The 16264-nt window shown below is 41.0% G+C and overlaps 1 protein-coding gene across 1 annotated transcript in view; it reads left to right on the top strand.

Moving 5' to 3' along the window:
* LOC130560094 (NACHT, LRR and PYD domains-containing protein 3-like) overlaps positions 1-16264 on the top strand; it is an 81000-nt gene that overhangs the window by 43043 nt on the left and 21693 nt on the right. Inside the window, exon 6 of the mRNA XM_057343586.1 lies at positions 9952-10122. Coding sequence (XP_057199569.1) covers positions 9952-10122 — 171 coding nt within the window. The remainder of the gene's footprint in view (positions 1-9951; positions 10123-16264) is intronic.

Below are 16264 nucleotides of genomic sequence, written 5' to 3'. Positions count from 1 at the left end.
TGCACTCTCTTTCCACGCAATTTTAAAGACCTCTAATTGGGTTTGTTTCCATTTGCGCTCCAGTTTAGTGTTTCTCTTTTAAGGGCGCGAGTGGTGCTATTGTACCATGGTGCTGTTTTTCTCATGTAATCTTTTTTGACTTCATAGGTGCGACAGCTTCTAATGTATTAGAGAAAATAGTGACCCAATTTGCTGGTCATGTCATCGAGCGATTCTTATTTATTGGTATGGTTATTAAAGGAGTCAGATCTGGCAAGCTCTTTGGAAACTATCTTTAGTAGTCGAGGTAATTGTTCTACCCTGTCGATAACGAGTTAAACGGCTGATTTCTGCAGTGCGCAGTGTACATGTTATAAGATAGTGATCAGTGACATCGTCGCTTTGAGGTATAATATCTATATTGGTTAGATCGGCTCCGTGAGATATAATCAAGTCTAGTGTATGATTAAATCGATGAGTGGGTCCATTGATGTGTTGTGTTACTCCAAAAGAGTGTAATAGCTCTGTAAACGCCACTGCTAATGCATCGTTAGCACTATCTACGTGGATATTAAAGTCTCCGACAATTAGTACTTTATCAACGTTAACCAATAGGTCCGATAGGAAGTCCGCAAACTCTTTCAGAAAATCAGTGTAGGGACCAGGGGGTCTATACACTGTAGCAACGTACAAGAAAGCAATGTTTTTTACTGTCAATTGGAACAATTATGTTCAACGCAAGCACTTCAAATGATTTAAATTTATGCTCGTTCTCTGAGTTACAGTAAGAAAGTCTCTAAAGATTGTTGCGACACCGCCACCTCGACCAACCGGACGTGGCTCATGCATATAACAGTAGCTTGGTGGGGTACACTCATTTAGACCGTAATAATCATTTGGTTTAAGCCAGGTTTCGGTAAGGCAAAGTATATCAAAACTGTTGTCTGTGATCATTTCATTTACAATAACTGCTTTTGAATTTAGTGATCTAATATTAAGTAGGCCGAACTTTATGAGTTTGTTTTGGTCGTTTATTACATTGTCCTCAGGTTTAATCACGATTAGATTTTTTCTCTGAGATTTGGCTATTTTGTTATTTTGTAGTATTATTCGGGGGACAGACACAGTCTCTATGCATTTGGAAGCAGTAACATTTTAACAGATGAGTGGGAGGAACACAGACTATGGTTGAAGTTTTGACCTACCGCTGGGAGACGTAGTCAAGCGGTGCATAGCGTCTTTGAGATGTTGTCAGACAGAAGAACCGCTCCGATGCTGCTGGGGTGCAGGCCGTCAGGGCGGAAGAGCCTAGGTCGCTCCCAGAACAGATCAAAATTATCAACAAAGAGCAGCTTCTGTTCAATACACCATGACATCAACCATTTATTTAGAGCAAATAGTCTACTGAACTTTTCATTCCCTCGTCGGTAGGTAGGAAGCGGCCCTGATACGATGATCCTCGCCGTGGGCGATGCGTTGCGTACCGTCTCGATCAGACTCCTGAAGTCCCTCTTCAGGATCTCCGACTGCCTCATCCTGACGTCATTCACCCCCGCGTGCAGCACGACAGCTCCGACGTTAGCATCGTCCTTCAGGATCGCAGGTACCTGCGCAGAGACATCAAGAACACGGGCGCCAGGAAAACAATGAGTGCGCACCTTACCTTTAGTGGAGGAAGCGCGTACGTTCCGGACGATTGAGTCTCCGATGACCACAGCGTTGCATTCCGTCTCGCAGAGGGAGGCAAAGCGGTTCCTGGTCGAGTGATCCGATAAAAATAAATTATCGGTGCGTTTAAGGACGATTTTTGGTATGGGATATACTTAAGGATAAGTTTTACCCTCGGTGAATAACAATTTAAAACACAAGTCTTAAGATATAACAAGAATAAACGATGTATTAAGAATAAGTTTGAAAGAGCTCTGACTCAAACCACGCGCTCTCAGCAATTCAGTTTCTGTGTTTCTCCACATAAAGTCAGTCACATGTGTAATATTGAGCTGTCACTATTACTACTGCTTATAGAGATTTAAATGTAATATTACATCCCATCATCACTGGCGCTTCAGACATGAATGATCTTTAAATCATCAAACTTGTTGAGCAGAAATATGAAGAATTTCTGTGACCCGGATGAAACGGGGTGTCTGCGGGGTCTTAAAGTATTAAAAGTTGATAAATAAATTTAGCGAAAATTAAGGCCATTAAAAGTATTAAAAAGTCTTAAATGCCATTTTCCAAGGTATTAAATTTTGTATTGTTTTTTCGTATGTGTCCAAAGTAAGGATGCGCCAAATGTTCGGCAACCGAAAATAGCCAAAAAAAAGCATGACGTGTGATATCATCAACCTGCGCAAAGAGAGAGAGAGAGAGGGGCACACTTTATTAATGCCGCAAACATGTCGGCAGTGCGTGGAGCATTTTAAAGTGTCAGAGAAAGACACAGCACGGGACTTGCCGCACGGAAGTAAATGTCCGAATGAAAGCGTGTTTACCGGTCGGTCACTTTACTTCAGACGGAAGCGGGCTGTGTGACAGTAGCCCCGCCGCTCGCGACATCCTGTGACATCATACAGTGGTCGCGTGCACACAGTTCCCTGTACTAAACAACTTGTCAAAGTATGTTCTGTGCATCCACGAGTGCACCTTCTGAGAGAACAGTCAGCTTTTGTGGGCGGAGTTTGGAGGAGAGACGTGAACTGAAATGGTTGTCAGTCAGCATCAGTCAGAATTACTTGCATTGGATGTTTTTTTTTCTTTAAATCATTTTGCAGTGTAGCCTATAATAATCCAACAGTTTCAGTTTATTCACAGTTTTATCTTATAATGTTGAAGGACTTTCAGCAGTCAGTTATGGGCCTAATATAGGCTGTTCAAGAAGGGAGAGGGCTCTATTTTTGTTTTAATTTAGCTTACCCCTGTTGAAAAAAACAGCATATGCTGGGTTAGGTATGTTTTGATGCTGGTTTGACTAGCTTAAACCAGCTAAGGACCAGCACATGGCCATCTTAAACCAGCACATGGCTAGCTTAAACCAGCACAAACCAGCATCAAAACATACCAAACCAGCATATGCTGTTTTTTTCAACAGGGACTTGTTTTGCTAAATTTTATTTTAAGTTATATTCAGGGTTCGTACGGGTGCTTTAAATCCTGTAAAATGATTGAATTTGAATATAGTCATTTTAAGGTTAGAAAAGTGATTGGATTTGGGATCAAGTGCTTAAAACTGCCTAAAACATTAATTTCGTTGCTTTCATAATAATTCGCAATTTTACGGCAAATTTTTCTTTTGAAATAAAATATACATTTTGCACATAACGAAAATACGAAAAAAATCGGCGCGTGGCTATAATGTTATCTGCCAGTCTTTTGGATGTGCGCCCTCTGGTGGAGCAGAGTAGGAGATGAAAATATGCCGGGCGTTTGCCGTTTCAATGCTCGTTGGCTGGAGGACGAAAATGACAAATTATGGCTAAAACGTGGACCAAATCCTCGAGTGGCCACCTGCAAAGTATGGAAAAAGGACGTGCAGCTCTTCACCATGGGGCCAGCTGCGCTTTCGAGTAGGGCTGTCACGATAAACCGACGATAAATGTCACGTGATTTATGCACAGCCTTTGAGTGAAGTACGGGAAAATGCTGCTGCATCCGAAAGCCAGAGGGCGCTCTCCTGCGGAAACTCCTAATACGCACTGCAGAAGAAGACCATGACACCTTCTAGAATCTATGCCTATGGACATCTTTTTATCACTGTTACTGAAGCCTCATCAGGTATTTTTATGATAATAAAGTATATTTATAATGATCATGTTTGACGGGTGTTGCTTTTTCAAATGCACATTATAAGCGACTCAAACTCGCACTGCTTTTAGATCGAGCAGCATTTCCTACTGATCCCAGAGCCGTGCTTCACAGACAAGCTACGCATTAAAAAAGTATTGACACATTGCATATCGCAGCCAGCTCGATTACAATAGGATTTAGTGGTATCGCAATAAAATATCGTGCAGCCCTACTTCCAAGCCACATGAAAGGTTAGTTTTTCGATTATTTCGAAATTTTCGATTAGGCCAATTAAGTTTAAGGTAGATGGAAAAATTCGCGAACTAATTAATTTTCTGGAGGGATGTAAAGTGTAATTGTAGGTCTTTTTTGCCAGATATGGTCAGAAATGAACAGGGACTCAGGCAGAAATTAGCCTATCTTACTTAAAAACTACGTCAAGTTGTGTGTGTGTGTGTGTGCTCACCGACTGAATTCTGCAGTGTCGCGAATTCTTTCTTTCATCAAACAACAAAGTGCTAATACGATGTTAACGATATCAGGGATTAGATTTTTTTCGTATAAATAAAGACTTTTTAATTTTTTTTAGCTCGCTGGGATCACCCGCGTAAAGTGCAAAATGTTTTTGTGACGGGGTGGGGGTTGGGTGCTGTGTGGTATAAATGGCGTAGATGCGCCATCTAGTGGCTGTGTATTGAAACAGAGAAATACATTCCTGTTTTAGTTTTTTAACACTACACAAAAGTTTGAACAAAATACAATCAAGGGAACTTTTATAACGTAATGTTAAACAAATATCTTTAAGATTGAAATACATATGATAACCAGTTCATGTTTTTTCTTCTGAACTGTCACAAATTTACAGGTGGGGCATTTTCCATACTGTTAAAACAGTACCTTAGTCTTATCCTAAAGTAATATTGACAAACTAAATATATCATTTGAAAGCTTACAACCTACTGTTCCCACATTTGGTGACTAATTTTCAAAACAAATTACATAGGAACAGTATTATATTAATTGTATTTTAATGAGCAAAAATTGTTTTAAATTTAAAGAAAAACTTGATCGATTCTCTATTTGTGATGCGGCGGCAACATATAATTCGCACCCATGTTCTTTCCATGTTTTTTTTTTGTGATATTTTATGTGGTCAAATCACATCAATTACAAATAAGTGCCCACAGTACTGTATAGGATGTCTGCTTTGTGAGTTAAATGACAATTTGCTCAAGTCTTTTATGGAATAAATTGAGTATAGTTAGTATATAGTATAATTACATATAATTGGCATACAGTATAACTATGGATTATCTACAAAGGAACATACAGTATATGCATGTCAGCATGTAATTAACGCAGTTGTAAGTGACTGGAAAAGTATAAAAACACACATTAAAAGTGCTTTTAAAGTGCTGGATTTTGAAGTTGGAAAAGGTGTATTATGATGAAAAGCAAGACAAAATATGAAAATCACATTTCGACCATTCAGTTGTTGCTATAGTGAAAAAATAGGCTAAATAAATAGAAGAAATAAGAAAAGCCGTTTTCAGTATTGGGCCAAGTGTTTCATTTTTATTCGGCTTCGGCCAAGAATTTTCACTTCCATGCATCTCTAGTCCAAAGAGGTCATATGCTAAAGTTTGCCTGAATCATTGGGTAGGTAGGTGAATAGTGGGAGGTCCATTTACACCCGGTTGTTAAACAACATGGTTGGAGGATAAAGAGTTGGAAGCATGGCTGAGGGCCGTCTCTGGGAATAACCGTGAGGTGTACTGCTCAGCATAGCCTCGTTTCTCTTTCTAATAAACCTTGCATTGGGCTAGTCACTCAATTCATTCTCTTGTGCTTCGTTCCCACCCTTCTGAATGATGTTTCATTAATAAATAGTTATCACAAACCAAGACTGTTTAGTTGTGCTATCTTACAATCACTATATAGTAAATGTAAGTTAAAGATCCCGTTCCCCTCGATCCCATTTTTCAACCTTTAGTTAGTGTGTAATGTTGCTGTTAGAGCATAAACAAAACCTGCAAAATGATAAAGCTCAAAGTTCAGTGCCAAGCGAGATATTGTCTTTAACAGAATTCACATTTCAAGGACTACAGAGAACACTGGAATTGACTACAGCCCTCTACTTCCCGGGTACATGATGTCACTATTCCCAGTGCTTTTATTAACCTCCGACCAAAGGAATACGCCCAAAAATGGGCGAGGTCTTCCTTGGAGAAGAGGAGTAGTGTTTGGTTATCAGAGATCGTAAACATTTGACTGAGCTACGTGCTAAACTACTTAATACCATGGTCTGTTTGAATACTGGATTCTGATTGGCTGGAAGGTGTGCATTAAAACCCTTTATACCACGGGGCTGGTGAATGCTTCATTCTGATTGGCTGACGAACGTTCGACGGGTGTGCATTGTTTTTCAGTTAAACGCACACCTATGAAGTAGTTCCAGATTTGTCGACCGAATTACAGTTCTATATCACTGCGCCCAGTTTAACTTAAATGTAGCCTACTGTCCACCAGTGAATACGTATCTAACAACAGACAAAGTGACAGGCAAATTCCATTGTCTGAGAAGAAATAACTATTAATATTTATGGACAGCATGAACATTTGAACAACAATGGCGAGAGCACTGTACAGGACTGTTCAGACGAAAAACTAAAGCATATATCAAAGGTAACAGCAAACTACATGACACAATCATCGGGTTAAAGATAAAACACGAAGCACAAACATAACAAAAACAACATGTTAAATTCGTCTGTGGAATGGGTAAACGGGACTTAAAACACACAGCAGGAAGCTTTCTATGCCACTGCGAGAACCGCAGCTGGCGCAGAAACCTCCGTGTCACTTTTTTCTCTTAATACTTTTCTTATACGACAGGGGTGTTAAATACGACGAAAACAAATCAAATATAGATACTTGTCTTTTCACTCTCAGTGAAGCAAACGCGTGTGCATGTGCACTGTCTGTCTTCCTCTCGCTCTCGAAAAACTGCATATGCAGACTCAAGCAACGCCTTCAGATGAGATGCGTAAGAAATTAGTCCTACCAGCAAGTGCATTCTGGGACAAATACCATACAAATGTCTTGACATAAAACATCGTAACAACGTCTTGTGGTATTGTGACCGTGGTATAAGCGGAATAATTGACTCCGGTCCTTTCAATTATCGAAAGTTAATGCACACCCGAGGTGTAACTCCGCTTCGCGTCGTGGCTGTATTACCACCTCGGGGTGTGCATTAACTTTCGATAATTGAACGACCCGTCGTCAATTATTCCTTAATTAACGCACGGGTAGCTCCAGTCAGTTTGATTACATTTAAAATTAACTGACAAAATAACTCATTTTCACCTGTTTGATCTAAAATGACACTGTAAACATCAATAAAAGCTTTAACTTGGCAAATAATCATGGTATAAGCGGGATAATCCACGGCTAGCTGTACATTAAAGGATTTCCGCTTTGCGTCGGGTGGTTCTTCGCCTCCATGTCGTGCATTAAAGTACTTTAATGCACGGCTAGCTGTGGATTATCCCTTACTTCACTTTCATCACAGACCTACAACTGGTAATAAGAGTTCAGCTACACACATGCTTTCTACACACATTCAGCTACACACAACAGCTTCCATGACTTTAACATCGGCTGTGAAAGCTGTTCTATGTAATACACTGATATTGTGTGTGTGTTGTTGTTGTGGAAAAATATCAGTCTTGTAGTTCAAAAAATCTCTCAGACAAAGAAGGTCCGGGTGTCAAGGAGTTAACTTTATTTGCTCGATCCAAACAAAGTGAGATGTTCCAAGTCATCTAAAAACCAAGTGTTTTCCAGTCTATAGTTATAGTAAAATTTCTGAAAGGTGGTCTCTTCTGAAACCAATCAGGTATTTTCCTGTTATCTCTTATTTTTATTAACCAATTGTTAATTGCCTGCCACCAATAAGTCCCAGGTAACAAGGTACGTATCTAATGGTGGTACGCTGGTTATTACATCATTTTTAAAATAATTTGCATACAATGGTTACTACACGAGACCACCAAACAAGCCATGGTCTCCATACGAGACCGCGTGGCGTCCGTGCGTAATCATGGTTACTTGTAAACAGTGGAAAATCCCCAGGTTTTAGAGAGAACACAACAGGCTTCAAACTCTAGGCCTCTAAAAACATCACTGGATTTTACCTTGTTACATTGTGCTCAAATGTGCTTAAAACATGCTTAAAGTGACATTATGTGCATTTATATGAACAATCATTGGTTACAGGTACAGATTGTGTCATTAAATCATCAATTCTTCTTCAAATAATCAAATTATCATCATAAACCTACTTATATGTAATTATTCTTATTGAATATGATTTCAGATCAACCCATCTATGTACTAATGTTCCTATGAATACTTCTCAATACTTTTTAGGTATTTTATCAAGTGCATTTATAACTGTGGTGAATAACAGTGCTCAATACATGTAAAATATATCTATATGTGCTCAGAAATTACACAATAGTGTGTGCGTGCGTGCTCTTAAACACTTCTATGAAATGTCCTCTGAAGTCCTGGTTGCAAATGTCTCCTGGTCAATCTGCTTGTTTTATTATCCAACTCGGGTCCGATATAAAAAGGCAAAACTAACGCTTCTGTTATTAGTGTTAATTAATACAACCGGTCTGACGCCATGCGGTCCAGTGTCATTTCCCTTGCCATAGTAGGGAAAAAAATCACGATCTCTAACAAAGACTGACGTTTGCACATGCACTAGCAGACCTCCGTTACACTTCAATGGATCCGCATGTGTTTAACTGATGAAGTGAAGTTGACGCCATTGTTACTGTTTATTGCTAAAAGCCAAAGTTTATGAACACATGTGCACTGAAAGGGGGACCGACCAATCACAACAGCCTGAGAAGCGTAAGCTCGCTGATATGGTATGGGTGCGACATCACACACACACACACGCACGCACACACATGTTGGGTTTCCATGTTTTATGGGGACATTCCATAGACGCAATAGTTTTTATACTGTACAAACTGTATATCATATTCCCTACACCTACCCCTAACAATCACACACAACTGTCTGCTCTTTTACATTTTCACAAAAGTTCATTCTGTATGATTTATAAGCTTATTTCCTCATGGGGACAAAAAAATGTCCCCACAAGGACAAGGGTTTTGGATATTGCCATCTTTGTGGGGACATTTTGTCCCCATACCGTAGGGTTTACCCTTCCCACACATACACACACACACACTCTAAGCAGGGAACCAATCACGACAGAGCTGGTCAGCTTTACCAATCAGAGCGTTTCTTAAGGAGGGACTTAGACCGGAAGAAATCCAGTTGTTTTGTAAGAAGAGGGACAGCGGTCAACAATAGACTTGAAATATGTGAAATATAAAGCATTTTTTGAAATTGGAAACATGAACATCCACTGTTAAACACCCAAAAACCATAATCAAAGCCTCAAAAACGGCAAAAGACTGGCTCCTTTAATGTGTCGCCAATGTAACTGATGAAAGAGTCTTGAAAAATGTCTTAAAAAGTATTAAATTTAGCTCCATGATTCCTGTATATACCCTGTGAAATAAAAGACAAATCGATAGAGAGATGTTGTAGTGTAACTTTGTGTGTCTAGATCAGGGGTCTCCAACCTTTATAAGTGAAGAGATAAGATCATCCAGAGGGCTACATGTTTCAAATACTTTCAAACTTTAAACTGTGCGATGCATTATATTCGATTAAAATAGATAAATGCCGGTTTCACAGACAAGGCTTAAGGCTATTTCCAGATTAAAACCAAAGTTTGAGCCGTCTTAACTGAAAATATCTTCAAATATGTCAGTGCCATTGTGTTGTGTCAAGATTGGAGACCAGTAATGCTTTTTCTGAGGTATTTTTATAAAGATGACTTAAATATCTTAATTTAACTAAGGCATAGTCCTGGTTTAAGATAAGCCCTGTCTGTGAAACCAGGTCATAATATATTAGATCAAGACTTTATTATTAGCTTTAGTTATTATTCTTTATTTCATCCTGTTTTAGGTTTGCTGACTGTAACCTGCATCCTAAAATAATGCTGTTGTAGATGTTCTTTATAAACCCTGAGAGAACTGGAATCTGTGTTGTTAAACTACTTCTGTATCATTGTGTTTTGGTTGTGTTTAGATTGTCCAGGTGTAATGTGACTGATGGGTGTTGTGAAAGTTTGTCTTCATGTCTACAATCATCGACGTCTCTGAGAGAGCTGGACCTGAGTAACAATGATCTGAAGGATTCAGGAGTGAAGCTGATCTCTGATGCTCTCAAGACTCACAACTGTCAGCTACACACACTGAGGTCAGACACTTTCACTGAAAATACTTTAATATAATAAATGATAGTGACTGTCACACAGTAGATGTTCTTTATTCACTTAAAGGCGGGGTGTCCGATTATGCTTGTTTAGACAAAGTCGGGCCGAGTACCAAAACAACCTTGTAGCCAATCAGCAGTAAGGTGCACAGTGCACAGGACGGACATTAGCCGAGCCGAGCGCTGACGAAAGCGACAGATGGGGGTAGGGGTGTGTCTGTTTTGGTGATTTGAACATCAACAGCGGCTCAGAGAAATAAGCCCCGCCTTTAAAGTGAAATGACAGTCGTTTATTTAAAGAGCATTTTTACATTGGCGTAAATTATTGTTTGTTTTAACAAGTCTTGTTTGACTTCAAGCGTCAGTAGTTAATTTTGAGCTTTTTTTAGACATTTTCGTCTTCTGGGTTTAAAAATCAACATCTGGCACTCGTCACAGTTTGTGAGCTGGTGATGTACAGTAGTTCATCGATGACGCGTTGGTGTCTCATAATTATTCATGAGACTGCTTGTTCTTATCCAATGAAAATAACATTTTCCCTAATTATTCATGACATCACGTGGTGTGTTTCTATCTGGCCCTTCAGAGACAGGTGTTCACAGCACATGATAGCAGATGGATAAATCAAGATACAGTAGAACACTTACCAGGAGTTGCAAAAGAACCTAATCTGTAAAACATACTGTATGTCAAACTTGTTGATATAGTTTAGAAAAGATGTAAAAGTATATTTTTATGTGAAATACTCTATACGCAGTTTGTTATTTGTGGGGGAAGGTTTTCTCTGTATGAAGTGATAAATACATGACAGGAGCAGATGTCCAACTGGAACTCCAGGAGTTTTTTTTCCGGTGGCCAGAGCTCATGTGGGCAAGTCCAGCTCAATGTGTCGCGTTCAGAACGCGAACCAATGGAGCACAATAGGGAACGAAGGGTGACCCCAACCAATGGAACACAGTAGCAAACGTACGAAGGGTGACCCCAACCAATGGAACGCAATAGCAAATGGACGAAGGGTGTCCCCAACCAATGGAACGCAATAGCAAACGGACGAAGGGTGACCCCAACCAATGGAACGCAATAGCAAACGGACGAAGGGTGACCCCAACCAATGGAACGCAATAGCAAACGGACGAAGGGTGACCCCAACCAATGGAACGCAATAGCAAACGGACGAAGGGTGACCCCAACCAATGGAACGCAATAGCAAACGGACGAAGGGTGACCCCAACCAATGGAACGCAATAGCAAACGGACGAAGGGTGACCCCAACCAATGGAACGCAATAGCAAACGGACGAAGGGTGACCCCAACCAATGGAACGCAATAGCAAACGGACGAAGGGTGACCCCAACCAATGGAACGCAATAGCAAACGGACGAAGGGTGACCCCAACCAATGGAACGCAATAGCAAACGGACGAAGGGTGACCCCAACCAATGGAACGCAATAGCAAACGGACGAAGGGTGACCCCAACCAATGGAACGCAATAGCAAACGGACGAAGGGTGACCCCAACCAATGGAACGCAATAGCAAACGGACGAAGGGTGACCCCAACCAATGGAACGCAATAGCAAACGGACGAAGGGTGACCCCAACCAATGGAACGCAATAGCAAACGGACGAAGGGTGACCCCAACCAATGGAACGCAATAGCAAACGGACGAAGGGTGACCCCAACCAATGGAACGCAATAGCAAACGGACGAAGGGTGACCCCAACCAATGGAACGCAATAGCAAACGGACGAAGGGTGACCCCAACCAATGGAACGCAATAGCAAACGGACGAAGGGTGACCCCAACCAATGGAACGCAATAGCAAACGGACGAAGGGTGACCCCAACCAATGGAACGCAATAGCAAACGGACGAAGGGTGACCCCAACCAATGGAACGCAATAGCAAACGGACGAAGGGTGACCCCAACCAATGGAACGCAATAGCAAACGGACGAAGGGTGACCCCAACCAATGGAACGCAATAGCAAACGGACGAAGGGTGACCCCAACCAATGGAACGCAATAGCAAACGGACGAAGGGTGACCCCAACCAATGGAACGCAATAGCAAACGGACGAAGGGTGACCCCAACCAATGGAACGCAATAGCAAACGGACGAAGGGTGACCCCAACCAATGGAACGCAATAGCAAACGGACGAAGGGTGACCCCAACCAATGGAACGCAATAGCAAACGGACGAAGGGTGACCCCAACCAATGGAACGCAATAGCAAACGGACGAAGGGTGACCCCAACCAATGGAACGCAATAGCAAACGGACGAAGGGTGACCCCAACCAATGGAACGCAATAGCAAACGGACGAAGGGTGACCCCAACCAATGGAACGCAATAGCAAACGGACGAAGGGTGACCCCAACCAATGGAACGCAATAGCAAACGGACGAAGGGTGACCCCAACCAATGGAACGCAATAGCAAACGGACGAAGGGTGACCCCAACCAATGGAACGCAATAGCAAACGGACGAAGGGTGACCCCAACCAATGGAACGCAATAGCAAACGGACGAAGGGTGACCCCAACCAATGGAACGCAATAGCAAACGGACGAAGGGTGACCCCAACCAATGGAACGCAATAGCAAACGGACGAAGGGTGACCCCAACCAATGGAACGCAATAGCAAACGGACGAAGGGTGACCCCAACCAATGGAACGCAATAGCAAACGGACGAAGGGTGACCCCAACCAATGGAACGCAATAGCAAACGGACGAAGGGTGACCCCAACCAATGGAACGCAATAGCAAACGGACGAAGGGTGACCCCAACCAATGGAACGCAATAGCAAACGGACGAAGGGTGACCCCAACCAATGGAACGCAATAGCAAACGGACGAAGGGTGACCCCAACCAATGGAACGCAATAGCAAACGGACGAAGGGTGACCCCAACCAATGGAACGCAATAGCAAACGGACGAAGGGTGACCCCAACCAATGGAACGCAATAGCAAACGGACGAAGGGTGACCCCAACCAATGGAACGCAATAGCAAACGGACGAAGGGTGACCCCAACCAATGGAACGCAATAGCAAACGGACGAAGGGTGACCCCAACCAATGGAACGCAATAGCAAACGGACGAAGGGTGACCCCAACCAATGGAACGCAATAGCAAACGGACGAAGGGTGACCCCAACCAATGGAACGCAATAACAAACAGACGCAGGGGGTTCCCTGACCACTGGAATGCGATCACGAGTAGGCGGATGGAACCCTGCGTTTGGTTGGCCATCAACTACCGACATATAAAAACTGTCTGTTTGTAGCAACTGTTTTTTTTGGGGGGGAAGTTTTTTAAAAATGGAGACATGTGACTTAATCATGAGGGCAGTCTGATTCTGAGCAAAGATGTGCTCCTGTGACCTGAGGACTTTTCCATCCCTTCAAATGCAGTAACGGTCATATTTGAACTATAACAGTTATACTGGTCTTTTGTCTTTTAAATTTAATGGTTTCTGCAATACCGCTGTTGTTTTGGAATGTGTGAAGTGATGTAGACTGTGGCTGACCCCTTGAACAAAACGAAGACACAATTTTGCTGAAGTAGTATTTTTGACTACAGAGGTTTTTCATGTCACATGATCACAACACATTTGGTTGATAATGTGAGTTATGCAGAGTTCACACTGCATCATTTTAGCCTGATGTTCACTCGCCGACAGGTTTTGCCAAATCGCAGACACCGTTGGTAAATCAGTGCTCGCTCACGCGAGTGACAATAACCCAATGTGAATTATCAAAGACGGGATCTGAGAGAATCGCCGACACAAGTGTGGAATCTTTTTTGACTGAAAATTACATCGTCAATAACCTACAGCCAATGAGAGAGCAGGATACAGGACAGGGGAGTTCAGGAGAAGTTATACACCAAGAATATCAGCAGCATTTGTTGAATTCTTTTTGCAAAACATACAGTCCTTGCTCCTTATTTTATTTTTCAGATAAAATTTATTTTTCCCTCTTCAGATATAACCCCAATGTTATCAACCCTTCACTGGTTACCCATTAAGTATCGTATTGACTTTAAAGTTCTTTTAATTATTGATAAAGCCTTAAACGGTTTAGCCCCTACCTACATAACAGAGCTTCTACCACACTACAACCCATCACGCTCTCTAAGATCTCAAAACTCCAGACTTCTGATAACACCTAGAATAACTAAATCCACCAAAGGGGGCGGAGCTTTCTCATACGTAGCACCTAAACTCTGGAATAGCCTCCCCGATACTATTCGAGGGTCAGACACACTCTCCCAATTTAAATCTAGACTAAAGACACATCTTTTCAGCCAAGCATTCACTTAATGCAAAATATGCTAAATAAACCACCGGGAGACTGCATTTATTAGATCTTATTTATTAGAATGATCTTGCTTGTTTTTCTTATTTTCTCCTGTAAAGCTGCTTTGGAACAATGCACATTGTGAAAAGCGCTATTTAAATAAAATTGAATTGAATTGAAATTTTCCCCTTTACTGCAAATCAGCTGAAAACAAATTTGCTCACAAGCTTCTTGCCGGCTACCATTTCAACAAGCACTTCAGTCTAGCGCGAGAACTGTTGCTTGTGTGATTTGTGTTATTCCTGCATCTCTTCATGTGTGTGTTTGGTTATGAAACCACCAGTCAAGACAGAGCTGTCGGCGAATCTTCCTCTTGTAAAGTCCTGCGATGTGTAATATAGTGTGCGTATAGCAGCACAAAGTCCCTCTTCAGATAGTCATGCAGTGTGAGAAGAACAGTGATGCAACACATCAGCTTTACAGCAACTCATGACTAGACTAAATTATAAATATGTGATCCAGTTTGTGAAAACCCAGCTAAAGTCTTCTCTTGTGATGGACTGATTTCTACACACATTCGTCCTACACGATGTAAAGAACATTCTGTGGAAATATCATCTTGACATCTTTAATATTGACTGAGTAAGACCTTTGATTCATTGATTGAACTCAAATGTTGATGCTTGTTATCTCAGGATTAGATTTTGAGACTTTAGTCTGGTCTTCACAGACTGGATCACATATTAAGATGTCGGAGCCGGTGGTCCAGTGAACTGTGTGCTCACATGTTGTACAGCAGCACTTTGAGTCCTGTTCCCCTGTCTCTCATCCCGTAACTTCCTGTCTCGCTAAACTGTCCTATCAAAATAAAAGATGAAATTCAAATCAACTTCAGCTAATTGGATTCAACTAAAAACATTTAACACTAGTTTTTTTTTAAGTTTGTCCAAAGTTTTTAATTAAAATTACTCAAATTTTGTTACAGTCAATTCTATTAGTTTTTCTTTAATTATATTTGTTTTGGTTCAGGATGATTTGTGTTGAGTTACAGTAACATAGCTGAAGATTTACCAGCATTCTAAACAAGGGAGTGGATAATGAGAGTCAATGTCAAAGTCAAGTGTTATTTTATTCATTTTCATAAAGATGAGAACAAGAGGAGATCTCTTCATGTTCAGTATTCTGTTGTGTTTTGTTTCATTGGTGGTTTTAAGAGGTTATCATTGTACTCAAGAGCATTTGTTTAAGATGAAAACAGACTCATTATAACTTGATAGAAGTATAGCTGAATGTTTTCCTTTGTCTCGGTTACGAAACTGCTCAGAGACTTGAGGGTTGAAGGTATAACAGGCGTAAGGTCAGGACAGGCAGCAAACCATCATGAACGAGGTAACAGGCAATGGCAGAGGTTCACAAAACAAGATAGCGTCCAAGTAACGCAAGACAAGACTTCACACTGAATGAATGTGAAAACAGCTACAATAGACCGAGTAGACAAGGTAATTAGACACAGGTGATAGTAGGGATGTAACGATTCACTCAGCTCACGATGCGAGTCACGATTCTGATCTCACGATGCGATTTAGTCACGATTTACTCACGATTTATTTTGAAAAAATGAGTTGAAACAAATTAGAAATGAACAACTTCCCTTGCATTATTTCTTAAATGCTTCACGTTTCTTTGTATGATAAAATAATGTTTTATTTCAAATAACAAAACTAAACTGCAATTTTATAACAAATTAATAATAGAAAAAGTCTCTTTAATATAAACAAACTAATACTGTATGTGCTTTTCTTGGATTATTTTGCATTTAAGAAA

The sequence above is a fragment of the Triplophysa rosa genome, linkage group LG10, assembly GCF_024868665.1.
Source record: "Triplophysa rosa linkage group LG10, Trosa_1v2, whole genome shotgun sequence".
NCBI lineage: Eukaryota > Metazoa > Chordata > Actinopteri > Cypriniformes > Nemacheilidae > Triplophysa > Triplophysa rosa.
This window is presented reverse-complemented; position numbering and strand designations above follow the sequence as displayed.